General features: G+C 47.9%; 1 protein-coding gene across 14 annotated transcripts in view; it reads right to left on the minus strand.

Annotated features, from left to right (window-relative positions):
• Window positions 1-1,105: 1,105 nt before the first annotated feature.
• LOC310675301 (protein FAM228B-like) overlaps window positions 1,106-19,946 on the minus strand; it is a 63,977-nt gene continuing 45,136 nt past the window's right edge. For 5 of the 14 annotated variants that reach the window (XR_014510035.1, XR_014510036.1, XR_014510037.1 and 2 more), the window contains 2 exons: window positions 18,639-18,716; window positions 16,845-16,933 (listed from right to left, as the gene is read on the minus strand). Coding sequence is in view for 6 of the 14 variants with exons in the window: in XM_083435615.1 (XP_083291741.1) it covers window positions 1,613-1,766; window positions 16,025-16,169; window positions 16,846-16,933; window positions 18,639-18,716 (465 nt within the window). In the remaining 8 variants the exon portion in view is untranslated. Of the gene's footprint in view, window positions 1,767-16,024; window positions 16,170-16,844; window positions 16,934-18,638; window positions 18,717-19,946 lie in introns of those variants that run through there. The other 9 variants (XR_014510033.1, XR_014510034.1, XM_083435611.1 and 6 more) reach the window with 3 other exon arrangements.

The following is a 19,946-nucleotide window of genomic DNA, read 5'->3' on the forward strand; positions in this document are numbered from 1 at the left end:
ACTAGTTTGCCTAAATAGTGTGTGTGTTGCAAGGCATCTGCAAAAATTTCTCAACAATTGACACACTTCAGGATAATATCTTGGAGAGAGCAAAGTTCCTTAGTAGACACTCTACAGTGTTCATCCAAACTGCCATCTTCGTTCATTGGTTTCATACACCAGGGGCGTGAAGGGTCTGTCCAACTATCAGATGTTTGCTCCTGGCAAATGATACAAGTTCTGGCTGGACTGTCTCAATCTGTTTATCAGCTGTTGCTACTGCTCCTTTATATATCTATTTTGTACAGCTGCGATGGTCATGCCAACTGGATCTCAGACTGAGTAAATGGTATCTTTCACATTATTGCAAGGGACTAACAACTGTCTAAGAGTACTGCATCCTTAATAACTTGACTGACTGTTTCTTACGAAATCAGTAACCTTTTAGGACCTGGTTTTGGGTCACACAAGGTCAACATTGCCAGCTGTTAGATACCAGTGCATAATACTTGGTATAATGCCCCCCTCTGCTTTTCAACTGAACCAACTGCAGCAAGGTAAGTGGATGATCTACACCAAAAGCATCTTCTTCTACGCAAGCCCCACTCTTTTTGGAAGGTAGATTTTATGGAAGATGAAACCATAGTATTGTCTTCACCTAAATAGTGCATTTAGTTGTCTACATATAAGAGTGTAATATATCCCTCGCTATGTTTCAAACCCACTTCTGTGCAGGAGGATTCCCTACTGTTAATAGGTTTGTGCTTTGTTATTGTGCTGTGGCCAGAATCAGTAACGGCTATAGTGCTCAGGTTTGTGCACATCTGTAAAGGACTTAATCCATGTGTTCCTGGAACATTATGCCAGACAGAAACAGTTTTATTTGTTCTAGGATGTTTCATACGTACGGCACTGCTATACTCAAAAGTAAAAAAGTGCTGTACACAGAGTAGAACTCCTAACTTGGGGGAATAAATATATCACTGCTATTGCTTGCCATGCATCTTCCTGAGCTATCTCTGTCTAATCTAATGCAATAGCTGGGGCTCTATCCTGCTAACTGTGGCTCAGAATCCACACTGCTTTTGGTTTGCATCTTAGATAAGGAATCCATTTCAAAGGCATATCATTGGGAAGCAGATTTTATTGCTGGTTTCCAAACTGATGAGCCAGTTAGTATTTGATTTGTCAAAAGACAGGGCATGCGGGTGAAATCTGGTTTCCTGGCAGAGCCATCTCTCGTTCAGCAGAAGCCAGGACGGGTCCCCCTACCTCTTGAAATCCACAGAAGTCAGGTTTCTAGATGTGCGCATTTTTCTCCTTTTAACAGAATGAAATTAGACCATTATCAGGCACTAATGCTTACTGCTGCTGCAACAGATGTACACTGCTGTGTTGAGACTGTGTGACACTCAGAATAAAATGTAAAATGGCAAACGGACCAGTACTCTTAACATTCCCTTTCCACTTCATTGACATTGAGAACAAAACCTTGTTAACGTGTAGATATACTGGTGAACACCACACAGCTATTCTATTAGGGGTGGAGTGGTAGGAAAATCATCTTCAGTGGGCCATCTCCTTCCCTTGTCTTAGAAGGCAGACGGCTATAATGCTGGCAGGAGGAGTGGGGTTAGGCCAAGACCAGTCCATGCTTCAGACTGGGGAGCAGGTTCCTCTCAGGGCTCCTGGCTTTCCCGGTTGGTGAGCCCCTACTGGCTAGGATATTTTTCTTCTTTCGTGTTCTCGCTTGTTCTTTACCTTTCCTAGCTCTCTTATGTGCCTTCCTACAAAAAAGAAGAAGGAGAATAGGAACCACTCACCTTGCCGAGGGTCTACTCTTGTCACATCCCTCCCGTTTCCAAAGGATGAGATTGCAAGTGTGTCTACCTGCTATGGAAATATGCCTAGGCCAGTTGGGAGTCCATCTCCCAATAGCTCCAGCCAGCATGGCCAATGCTCAGGATGAAGAGAGTTGTGATCCAGCAACAACTGGGGAACCACAGATTCCCCATCCCTGCCCTGCATACTTCTGTTGTCCCTACAAAAAAAACTGGGAAACCTGGGACTATGTACTTTATAGTCAAAGGTGCTCTGCTGTAGTTGGGGTGACTGAATCTGTGTAGAAGAAAGCACTTTTCCAGAAAGAGAGCGGCCAGGTTGGTAATAAAAAGAACCTTTCACAATGGAAAAACATCACTTTGACAAGGACATTTACCTACTAGATGGATGTAATGGGGATTAAACTAGTAGGGTGAGAGAGGAAATTACCCTTGCCACTTTTAAAAGTCTTTCACTCTAAATTATGAAAAAGGGAGAGGAGAAGGATCACACTAGGCCCCCAATTCCATTCATTGCTCTCTTAAGATGACCTCTAGGATGACCTTCCAGAGTCAGTGCACCAAACAAGACTGAACTCCCCCAAGCAAAGCATAGAGTTTTAAGTTATCTACCTTGCTTACTGGTTTCTGAAAGTCTCATGAGATTTCACAAGGCTGAAGAGATCTCACAAGAGTCTCCCACCGCCTAGGAAGGAAGGCAGAGAACTTAAAAAGTTTGTTTCAACTTCCGATGCTTTCTGCCATGGTGAAAAATGTCTCCCACGCTAGCGGAGATCGCTTATGCAGCTAATTAAGGATAATTTGAGAGTAATTATCCTTACAAGCCCCCACCCCGAGCCAGGGTGTGTGTGTGAGCTTTCACTCGCAGATTGTCTGATACCTGCCTCTTTTCTGGTGGAGTGTGGGAGGCAGGGGACGCTGAGTGCATAGTACCGCATGTATCAGAAACTCCAACGCAGTCGCTATGAGCGGAGGTTCTGTTTCTTAGGATGGATTTGGATCTAAGTAACAGGTGTGTTCTGGACTAAGGGGACAAGATAACCTGCTAAATGAATCAGCCACTGAGTGCCAAGGATTTTCATCATAACTGGTAACCATCGTAACATGGTATGTAGGGGGAGGGGAGCTTTACCCTTTCTTTATATACATTATATTTGATTCAGCAAGCCTCCCCTGAAGTATTAATTGTTAATGGATTGAAAAAATGCAAGAGGGAATTAACGAGAACTTCATAATTTTTACGGATTAATTGCAAGAATTGAACTGTGTGAAAACATTGTAATGATTTGTGGCATTGACCTACGGAATGGTAAAGAGGACTTTGGTTCTGACTTATCATGGCTTCAGCAAGATACCAGCTTATTAACGGATAGGAGAGGGATCAAAGAAGTTAATTCTGGATATCTGCCCGGGGTATGGCGAGATGCCAGACTTCTCTTTGTCTTGAAGGATAAGTAAAATTGCAGTCCTTGACAGAAAGTGAAAGTGAAGGGAAATGCTGAGGATGGATTACAACATGAAGAGTAAAGACGAACGTAAAACAAACATTTCACACAGAAATTTACAGGATAAAAACTCCCATTGCAAAATTAATGGATATGGAACAGTTAAATATGAATGAAAGTCATCAGATCAGTGGCTATTAAAATAAAGGATCAAGATCAGAACTGTTATATTTGAACTAACTAAGAGTATTGGAGCAGGACGAAATAAGAACATCATTCCCCGAAATCCAGAACACAGGAAGTCATTCAAAATTATTTAATTTGGTATTGGATAATTGGCTTTCTTAACTGTATTACAATTTGGTATTGTATTAATGTGGTTTTTATTGGATTATTAGAATTGAAAATTAATTTTTAAAAATATTTTTAAAAAATAATCCATGCCAGGAAAACCCTATGCAAAAGGAGCTTTTAAGCTTGCCACCTTCTGTGAAATTGTGTAAGTTAAACACGTGTGTCAGGGGTTCAGGAGCAGAGGCACAGGAAAGGGAGGAAATAGAGAGCGAGGGGGAGGAGTCCGAAGGAAATGTTAGCGATGACAGCGGTCCGAGGTCTCCGAGTCTTTCCAGCGAATCGGAAGATTCACAGAAAGGGGCCCCCATGGTCAGGGCAAGGGGGGTGCCGAGGGGAACACCCCAAGAGGGGACTCAGAGAGCAGCAGTTGGAAATCAGGACCAGCGTCCACACCAGAGTGCAGTAGGGGGGAGGAGTCCCAGGCATCGGGATCAGGCGGCGCACTGCCAGCGGGAGGACATGAGGCAGGATTGGCCACGCCTCCATCGGGGAGCGAGGAAACGGTCAAGAGGAAGGTTGAAGGCTGCGCGCGCGCGCCAAGTTCAAATGTACAGGAGGGCGGCACAGTTGGCAGCCCGGATAGGGAGCCAGGTCCCAAAGCCCGCCGGAAAGAGCGGGAGGAGTCAGGGGGGTCAACGTCAGCCTCAGAAGAATCCAGGAAGGAAGGGACCCCGGGGGGTAACAGGACCCAGAGGAGAAAGGAGAGACGGAAGAGGTGGAGTAAGGCTAGAGTCTTAAACTGGTGTACAGGGGGCGGAGATTCAGATGGAGCTTCGCCGATCTAACCCTAGACGTAGAGCTGGGGCGCTGCGGCTTGAAAATGGAAACTGTACTTCAATAAAGACTTTTGTACATTACTGCCGGCTAGCGTTGGTCCTCTGTGAGCTGGGACCTGGAGCCAGCTCTGACAGTAAGCTCCATCTCATCTAAATTTTGCACCAAAAACCTCGTAACGTGAGTGGACGCAGCGAGGGGAGAGGATTGGTGCTTCGCGAGCTCACAAAAGTCAGGCAAGATGACTACAGAACAACAACTAGCGGCCCTGCAAAACGCAGTGACACAACTCAACGCGGAGGTAATTGCATCCAGGAAAAGGGAAGAGGAAGCGGCTGCCACCTGCAAGGATCTCCAAGCCAGGTTAGAAGTGCTTGCTAAGCAGGGGCAACCAGGACCCAAATCAGAGGGGATTGGGCTGGGAAAAAGAGGAGGCAGCCTTGCATCTCATTTCGATGGGAATTTACAGCAGTACCCTAACTTCCGAGCAGACCTGCTGTTTGCGCTGGAATTGGTGGATAAAGACTTTAGAGATGAGCAAGAGAAGGTGGGGTTTATCTGGTCCCATTTGCATGGGGAAGCTAAAGCGTGGCTGCGCAATCTGTGGAGAGATAAGGATCCGGCGCTCCAAAATGCGGATGCTTTCATTAAAGCGATGGATTCGTGTTTTCTATCAAATATAGACATTGATATCGCCAGAAAAGACATACATGGGCTCAAACAAGGTAGAGCCAGTGTAAGGCAGTACCATTCTCGCTTTTTTGGATTAGTCCATGCGCTGGGATGGGAGAAGGATTCTGCTCCAGTCAGAGACCTTTTTTGGGAAGGCTTGAATGCAAATGTGAAAGGTGAGATTGCAAGGGGGGAGAGACCAAAGAGCACTCAGCAGGTGGTCCAGTGGGCGCTGGAAATTGGGGTGCTTCTGGAAGAACGTCCATGGAACAGAGAAGAAGGACGTTGGGGATGTACGCCAGCGAGAGCACCTCCCCTCTTTCCCAAGGATGCAGCGCGTGCGCAATCCACACCTCCGCAGGGAGGGGGAGAGGAACCGATGGAGATTGGAGGCGCCAGGGCTCAGTCAGCTACCAGAGCCCTAACACCGGGAGCAGTCAAAACGAAGCCTCCTAGAGGGAACAGGAAGTGCTACATCTGCGACAGTGCTCAGCACATGGCAAAAGAGTGTCCCCAGAGGCTCCACAAGCACACTGCAGCCTCAGCAAAAGTAACAGACACAACTCAGCAGAGAGAACCACAGCAGGGAAACGACAGAGTCTGGCTGGAGGAAGAGGCACTGGGGTCCAGCCAGACAAGTCAGTGAAGCAATCCCCAGAAATTTTGCAGCCCACAGACCCCCTCTCGCCCAAACCAGTGGTGCAGCTCACAGCATCGCTCCAACTACCCAATGGACTCACTATGGAAGTGCCGATTACCATTGACTCTGGTAGTAACGCAGACTTCATAGGACTGGATTTCATTCAACAGCACAACATAGCACTACTGCCAGCCACGCTGCCTCTGAAGGTTGTCACGGTGGATGGCAGGGAATTGCTGGGGGGGCAAGTGGTGCAGCAAACGCCTCCGATGGTGATGCAAATTGGGAATCACCGAGAAGTCATCAGCTTCAATGTCACCCAACTGTCGGACACGCCTGTAGTATTGGGCATGAGTTGGCTGCACAGGCACAGCCCAGCATTGGCGTGGTACCAGCGCCAACTGACCTTCGGCTCCTCCTACTGTGCGGAACATTGCATTCTGCCTAGCCCGGAAGGGGAAGAGGATGACCCGCAGCTGCAATTAGGAACGCTGCAAGCAGTGCCACTCAAGTACGCAGCGTTTTTGGAGGTTTTCTGCGAGAAGGAAGCGGACAAGCTGCCTCCCCACAGGTCCTATGACTGCAAGATTGACCTCCTGCCAGGGGCGACGCTGCCAACCGGGAAACTGTATTCCATGTCTGAAGACGAGCTGCAGGAACTCAGGGAGTTCATAGACCTCAACTTGAAGCGCGGTTTCATCCAGGAGTCGAAGGCAGTAGGGGGCAGTCCTGTTTTCTTTGTGAAGAAGAAGGACACGCCCCAAAAAAGGCTTGTGGTAGACTATAGAATTCTAAACTCGAAAACCAAGCCCACAGCCTTTCCCATGCCCAAAATAGACGACCTGCTCGCAACGGTGAGGAAAGGACGCGTTTTCACAAAGTTGGATCTGCGAGGGGCGTACAACCTGATTCGCATACGGGAGGGCGACGAGTGGAAGACTGCCATGTTCACGCCCCTGGGCACCTATGAATACAGAGTTATGCCCTTTGGATTACAAAATGGCTCCCACTGTTTTCAAGCCTTCATGCATCACGTATTGGCGGGTCTCCTCTACAATAAATGCGTCTGCTTCCTGGACGACATCCTGATATTTTCAGAATCAGAGGAGACCCACGAGGGAGACGTCAAGGAAGTTCTGCAGAGACTGCAGGAGCATAGGCTGTACGCCAAGCTGGAGAAGTGCCAATTCAACATGAAGGAGGTAGATTTCCTGGGCTACAAGTTGTCGGACACGGGGCTCGCCATGGACAGCGCCAAGGTTCGAGCAGTGCTGGACTGGAAGAGCCCGCGCAATCGGAAGGAGGTCCAGCGGTTTGTCGGTTTCGCCAACTTTTACCGCAAGTTCATCAAGGGGTTCGCGATGCAGACGGCGGCTATTACCGACACGCTCAGCTCCAAGAAGAAGAAGTTCATCTGGACGGAGCAAGCGGAGCAGTCCTTTCAGAAACTCAAGCGTCTCTTCTCGTCCGAAGAGCAGCTACTGCATGTGAATCCCAGCAGACCAATGAGGGTTGAAACGGACGCCTCAGACAGAGCCGTGGGAGCAGTATTGTTACAGCAAGACCCGCATGGGGACTGGAGACCGTGTGCCTTCTACTCCAGGAAGCTCAACAAGTCAGAGCAGAACTACACCATCTGGGACAGGGAGTTGCTGGCCATTCATGCAGCATTCAAGGCGTGGCGGCACTTCCTCATCGGAGCCAAACACACAGTGCAGGTCCGCACGGACCATAAGAACCTGGAGTACTGGCGCACGGCAAGGTTCCTGAACCAGAGGCACATACGATGGGCGGAGTTCTTTGCGGATTTCGACTTCAGGATAGAGTACATCCCAGGCGACAGCAACATCATGGCGGATGCACTGTCCAGAAAGCCGCAATACCTCGAAGAGGCGGCACCAGCAGCGGCCAAGCACATTTTCACACCGAAGGCGTGGGCGTGCGCTTCAGCAACCGTGGACCTGGATGCTGTCCGTCGAGCGCTGCAAGAGGACCCCTTCGCACAAGCCAAGATGGAGGAGGTGCACAGGGGCACGGCGAAGGACGACGAGTTCCAGATACGCGACGGATTGCTCATCCGCAGAGGGGCCCTCTACGTACCGGGAGACGACCTCCGCGCGAAAGTACTGCAGCAGTTGCACGACGCACCCACCGCCGGGCACTTTGGCAAAGAGAAGACGGTAGAATTAGTAGCTAGAAATTTTTGGTGGCCCAAGATGCGGGGGGAAGTCGCGGATTACGTCTCGAGGTGTGACACCTGCCAAAGGGCCAAGTCAGTGCACAAACCGCCGGCGGGACTGCTCGAACCGCTGCAGACACCGAGCGAACCGTGGGAGAGGGTGGCCCTGGACTTTGTCACGGATTTACCCAGCTCGAGGGGCAAGACGGCAGTGCTAGTGGTGGTGGACATGTTCACCAAAATGGCCCACTTCATTCCGTGCGCGAAGGTGGCCACGGCGGAACAGACCGCCAAACTGTTCATAGACCACGTGTTCAGGGTTCACGGTCTGCCACGGTCTATCCTGTCCGACCGGGGGCGACAGTTCATCTCGAACTTCTGGCAGAAGCTGATGGGTTTCCTGAACGTCAAGATCAACCTAGCGTCGGCAAGACACCCGCAGACCAATGGACAAGCGGAGTGAGTCAACGCCATCATGCAGCAGTACCTGAGATGCTACGCAAATCAGCAGCCGGCAACATGGGTGGACTACCTGCCGCTCGCTGAGTTCGCCTACAACAACACGAAGCACGTGTCCACGGGGGTGACACCGTTCTTCGCCAACAACGGGAGGCATCCCAGAACCTTCCCGGGATTAGAGAGACTGGGGGAGGGGGAGCCACAGGCAGCGGAAGCCTTAGCGTCAGAGTTGCAGGAGGTTCACGAACAGCTTCGGAGGCAGTTAGAACTAGCAAAGCACGCATACAAACTGCAGGCTGACAAGCACAGAAGGGTTGGGGAAGACATACAGGTGGGAGACTGGGTTTGGTTAGCAGCCCAGGCAGTGCCGACCAGATCGTTAGCGAAGAAGAAGCTCGGACATAAGCAGCTAGGACCTTACCAAGTCGAGGCACAGATCAATCCAGTGGCCTTCCGGTTGACACTTCCGGAGGGATCCAGAATGCACCCAGTGTTCCATAGATCAGTGCTCACGCCCTACAAAGCACCTCACAGATTTCAGGAGCCGGGCACGGCACCAGACCCGCTCAGGGAGATGCCCACAAGGAGGGGGTCGCCAAGAAGGGAACCCATCAACCAGGTCACAGAGATTTTAGACTCGAGATGGGGGGAAGAGGGAATAGAATATTTTCTCGCCAGAGAAGGTACCCCGGCCAGCGCCAACCGTTGGGTGCCGGACTATGCCTTGGACGAGCCTCTTCTCAAGGAAGAGTTTCATGCCATTTTCCCACACAGGCCCATGCCAGCCGCGTATTTCGACGACTGGCTTTTCACACCCACATTGTCAGCCAGCACGTTCCAGGGGTTCACCTCGGACGAAGAACCGGCACTAGAAACACGTTCCCCGGAGGGATCACCCGCGGGGTCTGCCTCAGACCGTTCTTATTGGTGGGACGATCGAACAGAGGAGCAGTGGCGCAGGAAGTAGCTGAGGGGTCCTTGGCAGGCAACGTCCCCAGAGGAGAACGGGGGAGAGACGGACATGGACGTGTTGGGGGAGGACCTTGGGTTCGAGCACGGCGGCAAAGAGATGGAAGCAGAGGAAATCGAGGTCGGCGAGAGCACGGAGGACGAGCCGGACTTATCCGGCTGGATGCACGCCACGGGGGACGAACTGTATCCGGCATTCACCCCCACAACGACGGAGCACCCAGCACCCACACCTGAAGGAGGGGAGGGGGGAAGGGGGGGCTTCGAGGGGGGGATGGATGTCAGGGGTTCAGGAGCAGAGGCACAGGAAAGGGAGGAAATAGAGAGCGAGGGGGAGGAGTCCGAAGGAAATGTTAGCGATGACAGCGGTCCGAGGTCTCCGAGTCTTTCCAGCGAATCGGAAGATTCACAGAAAGGGGCCCCCATGGTCAGGGCAAGGGGGGTGCCGAGGGGAACACCCCAGGAAGAAGGGGCCAGAGGGGACTCAGAGAGCAGCAGTTGGAAATCAGGACCAGCGTCCACACCAGAGTGCAGTAGGGGGGAGGAGTCCCAGGCATCGGGATCAGGCGGCGCACTGCCAGCGGGAGGACATGAGGCAGGATTGGCCACGCCTCCATCGGGGAGCGAGGAAACGGTCAAGAGGAAGGTTGAAGGCTGCGCGCGCGCGCCAAGTTCAAATGTACAGGAGGGCGGCACAGTTGGCAGCCCGGATAGGGAGCCAGGTCCCAAAGCCCGCCGGAAAGAGCGGGAGGAGTCAGGGGGATCAACGTCAGCCTCAGAAGAATCCAGGAAGGAAGGGACCCCGGGGGGTAACAGGACCCAGAGGAGAAAGGAGAGACGGAAGAGGTGGAGTAAGGCTAGAGTCTTAAACTGGTGTACAGGGGGCGGAGATTCAGATGGAGCTTCGCCGATCTAACCCTAGACGTAGAGCTGGGGCGCTGCGGCTTGAAAATGGAAACTGTACTTCAATAAAGACTTTTGTACATTACTGCCGGCTAGCGTTGGTCCTCTGTGAGCTGGGACCTGGAGCCAGGTCTGACAACGTGTGTGTTTAACTTACACAATTTGAACATGGGTTCAAATGCAAGCTGTAACCAAGTCTCAGGGACCAGCACTGCAATCCACCTCCAAGGGTAGGGGGAGAGGGACTTTCCAAGCCATAGAGTGTCACGTGAAGCACTTCCAGATCCTTAGAATCATAGAATTGTGGAGTTGGAAGGCAACCCCCCATGGGTCATCCAGTCCATCCAGAAATCACAGCTAAAGAATCCCTGACAGATGATCATTCAACCTCTGTTTAAAAAACCCCAGTGAAAGAGAGGCCACCATCTTCCAAAGTAGCCCGTATGTTCAGAAAGTTCAACATAATCTTTAGTTGGAATCTCCTTTCTTATTTGAATCCATTGGTTTGAGTCCTACCCTCCGAAGCAGCAGAAAACAAGCTGGCTCCATCTACCATGGGTATTTGAAGACAGCCATCATATCTCTCAGGTTCCTCTTTTCCAGGCTAAACATACCGAGCTCCTTCAACCATTCCATTCTTGCCAAAGGTTGCAGGCAGTCTTGCCAAAGGTTGCAGGCAGCTTTACGTGCAGCAATTGCATGTTGATTGCCCTCCTAAAAGACAAAGTCCAGCAACTGGAGGAACGTGTAGCTACGCTCCAAAGAATTAGAGAGCTGGAGCTCTTCTTGGAAGCAACAGAGCACACCGTCTCCACCAAGGAGGAGACAGGGGACTCCCCTGAGGAGGCGGCTAGTTCACCAACACAGGAGCCCGATATGTGGAGAAACGTGACTCAAAGAAGTAGGAGGCCCAGGGTTCGCTCTGATTGTCTAGAAATACACAATCGCTTTGAGGTCCTCTCCCCTAGCATGGAAGACGAAGAGCAGACTCCATTTGAGGATCTCTCCCTCATTACAGTCGATCACGTATATGAAGATGAGCAGCAAAGTCAGTCCTCAGGGAATGTGCAGGCGACCTTGGAACGGACCGCTCACGGAAGAACCCTGACCAAACCTAAGAGAAGGCGTGTAGTGGTGATAGGGGATTCCTTACTGAGGGGAACAGAAGCAGTGATCTGTGGGCCTGACAAAATGTCTCGGGAAGTGTGCTGTCTCCCCGGGGCCAAGATCCAAGATGTAACTGAACGACTGCAAGGAATCATAAAACCCACTGACAAATACCCCTTCCTCTTGGTTCATGTGGGAACCAATGACACTGCAAGCAATAGCCTCCAGAAGATCAAAAGAGACTACGAGGCTCTGGGCAGGAAATTGAAGCAATTAAATGCACAAATCGTCATCTCATCTGTCCTCCCAGTTGAACGACGGGGCCCAGGGAGAGAGAGGAAAATAGTGGAAGTAAACAGCTGGCTTCGCAAATGGTGTAAACAGGAACGGTTTGGATTCTTAGATCACGGACTGCAGTTTCTTGAGGATGGACTTCTGGCAAGCGATGGGCTGCACCTCACAACGGTTGGGAGGAATGTTTTTGCCAAAAAACTAAGAAACCTCATCAGGAGGGCTTTAAACTGACTAATGCGGGGGAGGGAGACAGTGCTCCTGAAGGTAGGAGTCTATTAATTGATGAAGATGATCATCCAAATGTCATAGACCAAATGGAGCAAACAGCAAGCAGACCTAGTGGTGGGAGGAAAAAATCCTTAAATAAGAGACACGGGGGAATGACTAATGGACTTCAATGTCTGTACACTAATGCACAAAGCATGGGAAATAAACAAGATGAGCTTGAGCTCTTGGTACAGCAAACTAAATATGACATAATAGGCATCACTGAAACCTGGTGGGATAAGTCCCAGGATTGGAATGTAAAAATGGAGGGATACAATCTATTTCAGAGAAACAGACCAGACAAGAAAGGAGGAGGAGTGGCGTTATATGTCAGGGATGTGTATACCTGTGAAGAGATCCAAGATTTAGAACCTCAAAGCCAAAGTGAGAGCATTTGGGTCAAAATTAAGGGAGAGAAGAATAATAGTGACCTCATTGTGGGAGTTTACTATAGATCCCCAAGCCAAACGGAGGACATAGATGATGCCTTCCTGGAACAGATGGCCAAGCATGCAAAAGGAAGGGAGATAGTAGTAATGGGGGACTTCAATTACCCAGATATTTGTTGGATGTCAAACTCAGCCAAGAGCATAAGGTCAAACAGATTCCTCACTGGCCTTGCAGACAACTTCATTGTCCAGAAAGTGGGAGAAGCAACAAGAGGAACAGCCATTTTAGATCTGGTCCTAACCAATGTCGATGACCTGGTTAATGGGGTAGAAGTGGAAGGATCATTAGGCGCAAGTGATCATGCTCTTCTGAAGTTTACTATACAACGGAAAGGAGCAGCCAAGCATACTAGGACTCAATTTCTTGACTTTAAGAAAGCCGACTTCATAAAACTTAGGGAAGTGCTGGGTGAGATCCCATGGACAGTAATACTAAAAGGAAAGGGAGTTCATGATGGCTGGGAGTTTGTTAAGAGGGAGATAGTAAAAGCACAACTTCAGGCAATACCAATGAGACGGAAACATGGAAGGTGCCTAAAGAAGCCAGGGTGGCTATCTAAAGAACTTTTAACTGAGTTAAGATTAAAAAAGGATGTGTACAAAAAATGGAAAAGGGGGGAAACCACCAAAGAGGAATTCAAACAAATAGCCAGCACGTGTAGACACAAAGTCAGAAAAGCTAAAGCACAGAATGAACTCAGGCTTGCTAGAGAGGTTAAAAGCAACAAAAAAGGCTTCTATGGGTATGTTCGTAGCAAAAGGAAGAACAAAGAAACAGTGGGGTCACTCAGAGGAGAAGATGGTGAAATGCAAACAGGGGACACAGAAAGGGCTGAACTCCTCAATGCCTTCTTTGCCTCAGTCTTCTCCGATAAAGAAAACAATGCCCGACCTGAAGAATTTGGAGGAAATGATTCAGCAGAGGAAACACAGCCCAGAATAACTAAGGAGATAGTACAAGAATACTTGGCTAGTTTAGATGTATTCAAGTCTCCAGGGCCAGATGAACTGCATCCAAGAGTATTAAAAGAACTGGCAGATGTGATCTCAGAACCACTGGCAGTCATCTTTGAGAATTCCTGGAGAACAGGCGAAGTCCCGGCAGACTGGAGGAGGGCAAATGTTGTCCCTATTTTCAAAAAGGGGAAAAGAGAGGACCCAAATAATTACCGCCCAGTCAGTCTAACATCAATACCAGGGAAGATTCTGGAGCAGATCATTAAGCAAACAATCTGTGAGCACCTAGAAAGGAATGCTGTGATCACCAATAGTCAGCATGGATTTCTGAAAAATAAGTCATGTCAGACTAACCTGATCTCATTTTTTGACAGAATTACAAGCCTGGTAGATGAAGGGAACGCAGTGGATGTAGTCTACCTTGATTTCAGCAAGGCATTTGACAAGGTGCCCCATGATATTCTTGTAAAGAAGCTGGTAAAATGCGGTCTTGACTATGCTACCACTCAGTGGATTTGTAACTGGCTGACTGACCGGACCCAAAGGGTGCTCATCAATGGTTCCTCTTCATCCTGGAGAAGAGTGACTAGTGGGGTGCCACAGGGTTCTGTCTTGGGCCCGGTCTTATTCAACATCTTTATCAACGACTTGGATGATGGACTCAAGGGCATCCTGATCAAATTTGCAGATGACACCAAACTGGGAGGGGTGGCTAACACCCCAGAAGACAGGATCACACTTCAAAACGACCTTGACAGATTAGAGAACTGGGCCAAAACAAACAAGATGAATTTTAACAGGGAGAAATGTAAAGTATTGCACTTGGGCAAAAAAAATGAGAGGCACAAATACAAGATGGGTGACACCTGGCTTGAGAGCAGTACATGTGAAAAGGATCTAGGAGTCTTGGTTGACCACAAACTTAACATGAGCCAACAGTGTGACGCGGCAGCTAAAAAAGCCAATGCAATTCTGGGCTGCATCAATAGGAGTATAGCATCTAGATCAAGGGAAGTTATAGTGCCACTGTATTCTGCTCTGGTCAGACCTCACCTGGAGTACTGTGTCCAGTTCTGGGCACCACAGTTCAAGAAGGACACTGACAAACTAGAACGTGTACAGAGGAGGGCAACCAAAATGGTCAAAGGCCTGGAAACAATGCCTTATGAGGATCGGCTAAGGGAGCTGGGCATGTTTAGCCTGGAGAAGAGGAGGTTAAGGGGTGATATGATAGCCATGTTCAAATATATAAAAGGATGTCACATAGAGGAGGGAGAAAGGTTGTTTTCTGCTGCTCCAGAGAAGCGGACACGGAGCAATGGATACAAACTACAAGAAAGAAGATTCCACCTAAACATTAGGAAGAACTTCCTGACAGTAAGAGCTGTTCGACAGTGGAATTTGCTGCCAAGGAGTGTGGTGGAGTCTCCTTCTTTGGAGGTCTTTAAGCAGAGGCTTGACAACCATATGTCAGGAGTGCTCTGATGGTGTTTCCTGCTTGGCAGGGGGTTGGACTCGATGACCCTTGTGGTCTCTTCCAACTCTATGATTCTATGATTCTATGATTCTATGATTCCTCATAAGGCTTGGTTTCCAGACCCTGGATCACCTTGGGCCCATGTTCCAGCTTGTCAATAGCCCAGAACCAGACATGGCACTCTAAGTGTACTCTGACCAAGGCAGAGTAGAGCAGTACTACAACTTCCCTTGATTTGTACACTAGATTTCTGTTGATGCAGAGTTCTCCAAGAGATTTTATTATGACTGAGCCACTGGTTCATAAGAACATTTGCCAACATTTGCCCAAAACCTGAAGACTCTGCAGTCCTGGCTTTGGAAATAGATTATTTCCAGAAAACCACTACAGTGGTACCTCGGTTCTTAACGTAATCTGTTCCGAAAGACTGTTCAAGTTCCGAAACATTTGAAAACTGAGGCGCAAAGGGCTGTCTGCAAATTCAATTGAGAAAACTGAAAAACACGCAGTGGAAGGCAATCGCTACTAAAAATGGTGATACTCCTTACCCTCACAAACAGGCAAAACACCTGCCCACTCTCAGAAAGCACACTAAAGATAAAAATCAAAAGGTAGTCAACTTCCTCAAAGAGCCACATCTATAAACAAACGGATAATGAGTGAGTACTGGTCAAACAAGGAAATGCCAGGCAATTCCTGGTTAATGATGGTTTCGGGGGGGGGGGAACAGTACAGATGAATGCATTTATGCTTTGTGATTATGACAGCATTTAGAAGATGGAGAGTTCAGATGATGAAACACCTTAGGTCAGGCATGTCCAACTCCCAAGAGACTGTGATCTACTCCCAGTATAAAAAAACTGGCAGTGATCTACCCATTATCATGGGAGGGAGGAGGAACATGTGTGGGATAGGTGGACTGCCCAGAGTTGTTGAGCTTTTTGGGGAGGATTGCACAGTTTTTTAGCTTCTCTCCCATAAATTTTTGTACATGATAAGGATCCCGCGATCTACTAGGATCAGCCAGGGATCTACCGGTAGATCACAAACTACAGGTTGGACATCCCTGCCTTCGGTGTAACCAACAGCCCCTTCTTCAGCGGAAAAGAAAGCATGCACACATTTAAGCTTTTAAATTAAAACCACTGGCTATGTTATTCACATGTTGCATGGTAAGTGCATAAAACAGCTCTACTTCCTCTCTTGTGTGAAATATGGCATAAAGAGAATTTCTTTAAAAAGCAGTGACAAACTTTACCGGCTCTTTTGACGAATCTCACTTTCTATGTATCCAGCTGGAATTTTTAACCACTCTATTGGATTCATAAGTTGCCGACTCAATGGAAGGAGTGGCAGTTCCGCCTTATGGAGCTCATTCATCTCTTTGGAGGAAAATACTTTTCCTGTAGGAAGTCAAAAGCATGAAGGTTATTTCCATAAACTGGATTGGCTGCTTTCAGAGAGAAAGGAAAGGCAAAACTAAGGTCAAATTCACTCCTCTCAGATATATAGCACCACCAACTTTACCACTTCATAAACTTTGGGAAAAGACCGAATGAACCTAAGTGATTATATCTGCACCCTTCAGTTCCTCCATCCTGTATCTCGAGTCAAAATGGCCATAGCCAGAGGATGGAAAACAGATCCCGACTTTGATATCCACCCTTGGTATAGTTGCCCAGCCCCTGTGGAAAGGCCAGCCCATGATGTGTGGTGGGCTGAAGGCCAAGCCAAGCCAGATATGTTTGATGCAGCGAAGTTCCCACTCTTTTCCTTCATAAATACTTCCTCCAAGAGTCTGAAGCCATCCAGTGCTCATGCTGGGTTCTGGAGAGGATACATCAGATAATTCTCTTTTTAAGTGCTTCTCTGTCCTTATTATTTATGGGATTTAACAATGTAAAATTATTTGTGAGAGACCAGGGTGTGTGGGTTTATTCGTGTTGCCTTTATTCTATTGTTTTATACAAAATCAATAGAACATATCTGAGGTTGGGGGGAACTAGTCTATTGGGCATTAAGTCTCGAAACAGAATGCGTCACAGAAGCCCATAGCCAAGCACTGCAGCATAGAAATACCTGTGTCACACTGCTGAATAATGCCAGCCTCAAGGTATCTTCCTCGTATCTCCTTTAACAAGGGATCGTATAAAGGTGGAACTGAAACCTATTAAAAATACAGGCAAGTTCTTACTTCCTTTCCCTTTTTAAAATTATTTATGAAGTCTTAACATTCACAGCACATGAACAACCAAACATAGGAGTATAGCATCTAGATCAAGGGAAGTAATAGTGCCACTGTATTCTGCTCTGGTCAGACCTCACCTGGAGTACTGTGTCCAGTTCTGGGCACCACAGTTCAAGAAGGACACTGACAAACTGGAACGTGTCCAGAGGAGGGCAACCAAAATGGTCAAAGGCCTGGAAACGATGCCTTATGAGGAACGGCTAAGGGAGCTGGGCATGTTTAGCCTGGAGAAGAGGAGGTTAAGGGGTGATATGATAGCCATGTTCAAATATATAAAAGGATGTCACACAGAGGAGGGAGAAAGGTTGTTTTCTGCTGCTCCAGAGAAGCAGACACGGAGCAATGGATCCAAACTACAAGAAAGAAGATTCCACCTAAACATTAGGAAGAACTTCCTGACAGTAAGAGCTGTTCGACAGTGGAATTTGCTGCCAAGGAGTGTGGTGGAGTCTCCTTCTTTGGAGGTCTTTAAGCAGAGGCTTGACAACCATATGTCAGGAGTGCTCTGATGGTGTTTCCTGCTTAGCAGGGGGTTGGACTCGATGGCCCTTGTGGTCTCTTCCAACTCTATGATTCTATGATTCTAAATGTTACACAGCTTGTTTTTTTATTAGTAGTAGTAGTAGCATTAGAAGTAGTAGTACTTCACCCATCTTACTGGGTTGCCCCAGCCACTTCAGGTGGCTTCCAACATATATAAAAACATTGTGCATTAAAAAGCTTCCCTATACAGGACTGTCTATTCATCTCCTTGATATCTGCTGGATGTCCCACAGGGAGGGCACCAGCACTGAGGCCTTCTGCCTGATTCCCTGTAGCTTCACTTCTCACAGTGAGGGAACTGCCAGAAGGCCCTTGGAGCTGGACCTCAATGTCCGGGCAGAATGATGGGGGTGGAGATGCTCCATTAACTATACTGGGCCGAGGCCATTTAAGGCTTTGAAGCTCAACACCAACACTTTGAATTATGCTCAGAAACGTACTGGAAGCCAATGTGGGTCTTTCAGGACCATATAGAATAGGCAGTATATTGGTACATAGCTCCAATCCATGTGTATACAACAGCAGACTCAAATCCAAACACATCTAAGTATTCGTAACTGATGGCATACATGGGAGTGGGCATTCTGGGGATCCACTTATAAATCCCATCAAAACATCCATTTCAGAAGAGAAGTTTTAGTTTATGGCATATATAGTTTGGTGCTTAAGAGAACAAGTTCAGATTTTGGAGTTTCTTGTGAAAGTGTTTACTCCAATTTCCCACTCTTCTTCCCCCCCACCCCACCCCCAAGTCCAAATTCAAGCCACTGGGAACTGAGAAAAGAAAGTCCACAGCCACAGTACTGTGGGGAATTCATGAAATGTGAATTGTGTATGTCCAAGGGTGGGGAAGAAAATGTGAGGATCCTGATGGGAAAGGTCAAGTGTGTGAAGGTGTGTTTGCCAGTGGGCAATTCCCTAAACTGCCAAATAATTCACAATGTGTTATTTATTTAATTTGTAAAAACTGTTAATGCATACACATCCCTTCACAGGCTCTGCCCATGATGCCAAGAAACCAATACAATTCTCATCAGTGCTTAGTCAACGTGCAAGAAATTCAGCATGTTGGCTCTCCTACCTTGCAAGTGTTTGTAGAACACTTCAGAAAGAAAGGGTCATAAGAGGAAGTATTATAGCTTTCTAAAAATGCACTGCCCTGTAAAAGAAGAAAAAGTGAAAGTCAAGCTACGGCTGCAACAATAATAGCAGGTAGCTAATATTTTCTATATAATCCCTAAAGTATACCTTTCAGATAAAGTATTGTAGATGAATATTCACACTACCTCAACATTTAGCTAGCATTTACTCCATCAACTTAATGCATCAATGGCACCATTGATTTCATAAATCAAGTCACAACAGTAACTTTTTAATCTTTCAGCATTACCAAGGTTGTCATTTTTTGTACAATAGTCCCCAAATTACGAATTATGTGCATTAAGCTCTCTGTTACCAAAAACAGGTTTTGTGGTCACTAAATGTCAAATTACATACAGCATTAAGCTCATATTTTTAAGGTGTACTTATCACCAGCAATTCTCCCCCCCCAAAAAAAGCATCTGTGTGGGGCTCCATGTGGATTTGACAACCCCTCCACCAGCCCTCCTAAAGTCAGGTAAGCGAGGCACTGGCCTTTGGGAAGGGGTGAAGCTCTGGCAGGGTCCTAGAGCCCTCCCACCTTCTTCACAAAGGCGGAAAGCGTTTTAGGGCTGGTGGGGTGTCAAATGTTACCAAGGGCCACCAAAAAAGGCCTCATGCAGCCTTTAGGCTGTGGGTTGGACCACCCTGAGATAAACCTTTCTCCTCACACTTCTTCCTTCTCTAAGTTTTTATCAAAAGGTGCTATTTGCTTCACTATATGAAGTAGAAACTTCAGAGTAAAAATAAGTTGTGAGGAATTTTCAGGAGGAAAACAGCATGTGTCCATGTCATGGTATTGCCAGAGAATGCAGGGGAGGAGCAGACAGGCAGAGGGAGGGGGGCAGGAAGCGGCGATTGAGGAAAGAGGGGAAAGCCAGGAGGCGGGACGGCTCACAGATGTGGAACCAAAGCCTCAACACCGCACAGGAAGTTCTGGCACAGACAGTGAAACAATGCCTATTCCATCTGCCAGGGAAAGGAGAGTGTTAAAGAGAGGCATCAAGTGAAACTTCCCCGCCTTTTCTGTTGGAGAAGGAGCTGGCAAAAGCCACTCCCAGAATCTGAGCTGGAGGACTCGGATGCATGATTGTAATGTGCATATGTACATATGTAAAATAAAGACTGTATATGTGTGTGTGTGTGTGTGTGTATACACACGCACACACACACACACATATATATCTGAGTGAGCAGAGGTATTTCTTGCGAAGAGCATTCATAAGCCATCACAGTCCATGAGGCAAGA

This window comes from Podarcis tiliguerta (assembly GCF_965153285.1).
Source record: "Podarcis tiliguerta genome assembly, chromosome: 3".
NCBI classification, from domain to species: domain Eukaryota; kingdom Metazoa; phylum Chordata; class Lepidosauria; order Squamata; family Lacertidae; genus Podarcis; species Podarcis tiliguerta.